The sequence below is a fragment of the Cyprinus carpio genome, chromosome B7 (genome assembly GCF_018340385.1).
Source record: "Cyprinus carpio isolate SPL01 chromosome B7, ASM1834038v1, whole genome shotgun sequence".
In the NCBI taxonomy this organism is placed as follows: domain Eukaryota; kingdom Metazoa; phylum Chordata; class Actinopteri; order Cypriniformes; family Cyprinidae; genus Cyprinus; species Cyprinus carpio.
The window spans coordinates 20,354,817-20,361,901 of record NC_056603.1 but is presented as its reverse complement, the minus strand read 5'-3'; the positions used below and the strand labels follow the sequence as shown (position 1 = coordinate 20,361,901).

The window sequence follows — 7,085 nt, the reverse complement described above, 5'->3', positions numbered from 1 at the left end:
TGTGTGTAATGCTGGATATGACAGTTAGCAGCGTTTTTGACTTTGTTATTAGGTATCTGGTGTTATTTAACCACAGTTTTACTACTGTATTTTTGGAGGTTACTGTGGTTACAGTAGCACAGGTTTATGAGAGGCAGCACAGGCAGGTGCAAAGAACTTAATTTTAAGCGCCGAGTGCTGAATAAAGCAAAAAGGGTTTCGACCTTTAAAAAGCCAGAGACGCCAGCATAATTTTTTAACAATGTAAAATAATTTTGCTTGGCATATCATTTCATTAACAGCCTTTAGTGATCCTTGATTCATGTACACTTGGCTGAAAGCCCTTTGTTTTACAGAATATTAGGTGTGTTAAAGCATGCTGTAGAATGTGAAGCCATACTCTATTTCATCTTTATTTTGAAACTAGTAGTTATAGTACTGATGCATAGTTATTACACAGACACAATATTTTTTGTTGTCTGTTTTAGTCTTGTACCTCGCCAGAGAGTTTTTTGCTGTTGCTGCAGGAAAAATAATAATAGTTGTGTATGTATTTTATTTGTTATTTAAAATAAACCAAAATACAAAAACAAAACTTAAAATAAAACACACCAAAAGTAATTTAGTATAAGTTTATACAAAGGCAGTTTCCAGTTTCAGTAACACAGTAAGCTAACTTAAAGATATGACAATGAATTTTTTGGAAGTAATAATAGAAAAGTATAGCTAATACACACATAAAGCTGGTTTACCATTATCCTTTGGAGATTGACATTTAAGTTTTAGCAGTGAATATTGTTAGATTTTATTGACAGCAATTCCATTAGTGGATTTATACACATGTTGGAGGAAATAAATCTCTTAAAGGGCTTCCTGTGTTCCCCTTGTCCCTCTCTGGAACACTGTGATGTTTAGATGCTCCTAGCTATTAAACAGCAACATAAAAACTGAAACAAATACACTACTCATCTGTTCTCCACCCAAAGAGCTGTCTTTATGCTTCTTCTTTGAGATTTTCACCTGACATCGTACATACAACAGGGGCTGGTATCTGCATGAAAGGACTGAGACCAGTCCTCTCTTACCCTTCTGTCAACTTTCTAATGAAACCCGACTGTAATACTATGTTTTTTTTATCCTTAAAGACAAACATTTACAACACATCCTGTGTTACACTGCATAGTGGCTGTGTGGTTTTACAGGTTAAAGTTCAAGTTTGGCTTTGGTCCAGACCTAAGTGCTGATGAAGATGAAGCTCATAGCTTGCTGACGTGGAGACAGTGGGGCCTTACTTGTCCTTCGTCTTCTCGTCGTAAGTCCCAGCGTTCTTGTAGGCACCTACGTAACCTGTGTGCTCCACAATCTCCTCCCGCCCACCTTTTCCTTTGCCTTTCCCACTGTCATCAAAGCGCTCCTTGTGTGAGCCCGTATATTTAGATGTGTCGGTTAACCGATCCACGGCACCAGTTTTTGCCACTTTCTAAAATGGTTAAACAAATATAACATACAAATGAGTGAAATATATAATATAATATATGATGATCTGCAGTTTTAAAGTTTAGAACAAGGCTGTTTCTGCCTGCCTCAGCAGAGCCTTTTTTTGCATTGAATGAATTCCACATAGACATCACATATTCTTGCAACTCCTTTTGAACTTTTAACTAGTTGCCAGGTTTGATTTATTGTTGTTTGATTTGTTACTGCCCTCTAGTGCTGAAGCGACTGAGGAATGATGTAGTACCTTGTTAGCGTTTCTCAATCTTGCTTCTGGAAGTCCACCAACACTATTAATTTTAGGTGTCTCTTTTATCTGACACATCGAAATGAGTTCATAAAAAAGCGCATGCAACTACAGATGAGTTGAATTATGTGGAGACATCCAAACTGTGCATTGTTAAAGGAGCTTTATGAGAAACATTTTAAATATTCAGGCAATGACCTCCCATATTTCCGTCACATCTAAGATATTAGTTGCCTAGATATTATATGAAAGAAGTTAATTCAACCTAGTAACTAAATGGATGATGTCATTAAAATGGCAAACAAATAACCTTTCTGTCTTCTTGCTTTTTTCTTTAGGATTATTCAATATTTTTAAAGAATTATCTTATGCTCACCAAAACTGCATTTATTTGATTTAAAAATCACTATTATTGTGAAATATTATTAAAAATAACATTTAAATATTTAAATAACTGTTTAAATAAGCTGAATTTTCAGCATCCAGTCTTCAGTGTCACATGATCCTTCAGAAATCATTCTAATAACTTTCTAATAAACTGCGATGTTGATTTTGCCATCTTGCACAGTATAGTCACATTTTATTTATATCAACATACATTGATGCAAAAATACCTCAAATTATTGTTTTCAAGTGCTGACTCACCGTTACACCAACGTTGGTGGGTTCCTTTCCCTCGATTAGCTTATATATAGACTGCAGTGCCTCTTCTTTGCTTTGATTTTTGAATCTCTTTGGGGCCAGTTCTTCTAGAGCTTTCTGGAACTCCTCATATGTTATGACCCGAGATGTCTTTGCTCTAAATAATATGATAAACATATCCTTTTCAATATCTCTGTTACATTGCCAGTACTGTACAGTTATGTTGTATACTTAATCTGTGAAAATATTGTTAATATTTACAACATCTACTTGGTCTACTGGTTTATTTTGCATGCAAAGTAAATATACTCACTTGACTTTTGTGAAGACAATATCTACATCAGTGCTGGTGACATTCTTGCTGTCAACAACTTTGCAATCTTTGCACAGTTTAGCCCAGTTTTTCCCATTCATCTCCTTTCCTGTGGCTTTGGTGTCACCATGAACAGCAAACTTCTTAAAGGCGCTCAGAAGCTCGTCCATTTCTGTACTTTCTGCCATATTGGGTATTCTGCCAAACAAATAATAAAAATATGACCTAATGGAACTATTTCTCAAGAAAAAGAGATGCATTAACTGACCAAATAAGACATCTGTAATAGTGGCATGATCTACTGGCATTACTGAAGCTTTAATGATGAAAGAGAAGACAGAATACTGTGGTTCACTCAGAAAAGAAAGATTACAGTGCATTATTATCTGATAGGAATCTCAGATGTGTATTATACAGTATACATAAATAATGTCTACAGCCTCAGGCTGTACAGATAAGGTTGCGCCCAGATAACAAAGCACCTTACGCTCTGATTTAGCAGTTCTGACTGAACTGCATTATCTAAATTGTCCTGTGATTTTGGTTCTGAAATATTTCACTAATGGTCTTCTTATTGTAGCGTTCTTGCTAATTTCTTCAGCAGGTCACCCTCTTTTCCATTACATTTTGAATGGCCTGAATGAATAAAATACCAATTAAAGAACCAGCCAAAAGTAACACATTTGGTGTGTGTGGAGCAACAGAGCCTGGTTTAAAATTTAAGGGCTGTAAGGACTGAGCTAATGAGGTAATTATCAGCACTCAGCAGACTGCTAATTATTCACTTCGGAGCACTGCTCAACAGGCAAAAACACATTTCCTAAACATTTTCAGACGGCCTCTTTCCCTCCTTAATAGTTCCAGTAGTTTTTTGTTTTTTTTCGGCCAGCCTAGCTTCCTAATGCTAAGATACAAAATCAAACATAATGTTGCAGTGCCCTGTCACTATGAAAATCTCTTATTAACTATAAATATAAAGTTAAAAAAAATAATCATTTGAGAATAGGGATGTTCACACTACAACTATAACAATAATGACAATACCACTTTCCAGCTTTTGTCCAGCTGATGAACGATAAAACAGCCACTACCATCAGAATCCATCAAACTTTAAAAAACTAAAGCGACAGAGGACAGAACTGACAAAACTCTAATATAGTTAGCATTATAGTTATTATATATACAGTAGACAGTGTTTTTGCTGTAAATGACCTTAAGTTGGGCAGTTGGACTTAATAGATTTCATAGAAAATCTTGTACTGTTTGATGCAGTGTTTTTTAGCACTATGATTGATTATGATTAGCACTATGATTCCATCCAGTTGGAGGATATAATACATATTTGATATTCTGAGCCAATTTTAGAACACATTGTTTTCTTTACATTGTTGTATTCTGAACAAGTAAAAGTCTGGTAGTATGTGATTCCCAGTCGTTTAGTAGGATGCCCAGTTTTTTCTCTGTAAACTTTTACAAAGTTGGCAAGTGTAGGGTGCCTATAACGTTTTAAATCTGTTCCAATTTTAAATGCTGAGTAGTGTATTCCAGCCTTTAGTATTCCAAGTCTTTATTATTCTTTCATATCAATACTATACTGAGAAAAATGACAGTAGCGACATTAATTTGAATCAAATATTTGCTAATACCCATTCCAGCCTCAATCATGCTAATATGCAGGCATAAAATAACAAATATAAATGGGAATGTTGATGTAAAGTACAAGAATGCATTGTCTCTGTACTTGCAACTGCATTAATTTAAAGCTCAATGGATCTGTGGATGTGTTTGGAGAACGTGGAATTTCAGAAGTGAGGCCGATTCTAGACTTTCTTGGTGTGTCTGCACAGTCCAGCCATTGTTGATGGAGGCGAGAGTAGGTGTGTGTATGGTCTGATGTGTCTTGGAGTTATTGTGGAATGTTTCAGATGGATGTCAGAAGTTTGGCAGCCGATGGCTCATGGAGAGGTGATGAGTATACAGCAGCAGTGGGTGGGCTTGCCCTGGCTTCAACTCCAACTCCTTCAGCCATCTGTAGTCTCCTCTGAGCTCACACACTGTTGCATCAAACAGTCTCTTACACTCACCACGGCTGCATTTATTTGATCACAAATACAGTAAAAACAGTAATATTGTGAAATATTTTTACAGTTTAAAATAACTCTTTTCTATATTCACATTTTTGAAAATGCAACTTATTCCTGTGATGGCAAAGCTCAATATTTAGCGACCATTACTCCAGACTTCAGTGTCACATGATCTTTCAGAAATCATTCTAATATGCTGATTTGCTGCTCAAGAAAAATGTCTTATAATCAATGTTGAAAACAGAGCTGCTTAGTGTTTTTGTGCAGCTAAATTTTTCAGGATTCTTTGATGAATGTGAAGTTCAAATGAACAGCTTTAATGTGTCCTTGCTGAATGCAAAAGAAAAAGATGAGGAGAATGAATCCAAACATTGTTGCACCATGTTGTAATAATCACTGGTTTGTCTAACAGTTCCTCAGTCACTGAACCATTGAAATCATCTCATTTTATAAGTCGTCATGCTTAACATGTTGCATGTGTGTGCTGTGTTTTTCCCTAATACAGTGTATGAACTGCTGCTGAGGTTATTACCACACAGGCGGCTGAATAAAGACATCATTGTGAGCATGAGCCTCACCCTTCTAACACACATGCAAAGGCAACCGTCCACATAAACACAAACTGCCCACCTCCCAAGAGATCCCCTCACTCAGGACAAGACTTTCTGGAGGTGTCCATGGAAACCATTGTATTAAAGATGGAAACAGAGACACAAGTACACACCCATCCAGACAAAACACACAAACAAACAGTAGACACATCATGTCCTGAAGACTTTATGAGCAGATCATAATCATATGTTTTAGCCCCAGAGTTTTATAGCTAAACCTTCTTTGTGGTCCTGCCCTCGGGATACCTGTATTCCCCACACAACATGTTTCTGTACACTTACTCTGTATTTTATACTGAAGTATATATAATAGATTTTAATATAATTATATATAAAAGTTATATTTTTTATAGACAACTAAATGGGTGTTTACTTTCTGATTAGACAGACAGCAGCTCTATAATTAATCTGTTGATGTCAGCAGTGTTTTGTTCAATATTTATAATATGAATAGCATCCTTATGTGCCAATGTGCCAGTGGGAAAACATCATGCAGTATATTTAGCTTATGTATAATTGCAATCTAAATCATTTTAGTCAGTGGCAGTTGTAATTATCCAAAGTGAACATGATTTCATCTTTTGGCACTTGATGGCCCTTGGTCAGACTGCAGATGTTGCAGTTAGAACATGTTACTACTGTCTGTTGAAAACAGTAGATTTAACATTATTTATTATTAATATATATATATATATATAATTTTTTTTTTTTTTTTTGCAATTTTGACTTTTGTGTTATATATTTATTACCAATAGAAGGAGAGAAAAAAATCAACAATAAAAACAAACAAAAAAAAATCATGTTGTATACTCCATTCAACACAGTGTCTCATAGCAATGAATCCTAATTTAAAATTTGTTTAGGTACAAATTCAGTAGCATATGTCATCTTGTCTTGAAATTATGCCACTTTGTTATGTCAGTTTATGCACTGAATTCACACTTTACTGTGTAGCAATATATATATAGCATGTTTCAATATGCAAACCACAGCTGCTGATGCATAGTGTATTATGGGTCTATGATGTTATGTGTGCATGCATGCATGTGCATTTGTATATGAAGACATTCTCTCACATTAATATCAGTGAAATCACTCTTACCTGTGCTACTGACTTTCAGCTGGTGGCAATCCACACACATGCACAAACGCTCCTGGGTCTGCACAACTTCTGTCCCGTTCTGCTCTCTCTCTCTTTCTCTGTCTCTCGTTACTCCCTTCTGAAATGGGCTTTAAAGGGTGAGGGCTTGTTATCATCTGTTTATTCCTGTATCCATGGAGACGTCCTGTTTAACATCAAGGGATGGCAATAAAAGAGAGAGAGAGGGAGAGAGAGAGTGTGTGTGAAAGAGAGAGAGAAAGAAAGAGAGCCTACTCGAGTTATAGTGACCAGGGTTATTTATCAGTCGGGTTGAACTGGAGGCTTGTGCATAGCCAGAAAAAGACTTCAACTCTATCCTGGGTGGGGCATTTGTGTTTTATTTGTGATTATCTTCTGTTTTGGCATTCTGTGTTTGAATGTAAATGCTACACATTCAACAATGTGAATGTGTAAGAAGAGAGCGAGTGTCTGTGTGTGTGTGTGTGTGTGTGTGTGTGTGTGTGTGTGTGTGTGTGTGTGTGTGTGTGTGTGTGTGTGTGTGTGTGTGTGTGTGTGTGTGTGTGTGTGTGTGTGTGTGTGTGTGTGTGTGTGTCTATACTTAGCTACACTAAGA

At 36.2% G+C, this 7,085-nt stretch overlaps 1 protein-coding gene across 1 annotated transcript; it reads right to left on the bottom strand.

Annotated features, from left to right (window-relative positions):
• Positions 1–597: 597 nt before the first annotated feature.
• LOC109066845 (tubulin polymerization-promoting protein family member 3-like) lies at positions 598–6,699 on the bottom strand. The gene is made up of 4 exons (XM_019083858.2): positions 6,473–6,699; positions 2,676–2,873; positions 2,366–2,519; positions 598–1,459 (listed from the first exon to the last, which is right to left on the bottom strand). The coding sequence occupies exons 2-4, from the start codon at positions 2,861–2,863 to the stop codon at positions 1,268–1,270; spliced, it is 534 nt and encodes a 177-aa protein (XP_018939403.1). The 5' UTR covers positions 2,864–2,873; positions 6,473–6,699; the 3' UTR covers positions 598–1,267.
• Positions 6,700–7,085: the final 386 nt, after the last annotated feature.

Bases quoted from the DNA above. Each gene is read 5' to 3' on its own strand.
- LOC109066845 (XM_019083858.2), bottom strand. From the start codon at position 2,863: ATGGCAGAAAGTACAGAAATGGACGAGCTTCTGAGCGCCTTTAAGAAG. The intron at 2,520-2,675 runs GTGAGTATATTT...CATATTATTTAG, and splicing joins ATTGTCTTCACAAAAGTCAA to AGCAAAGACATCTCGGGTCA. The intron at 1,460-2,365 runs GTGAGTCAGCAC...TAACCATTTTAG, and splicing joins CCACCAACGTTGGTGTAACG to AAAGTGGCAAAAACTGGTGC.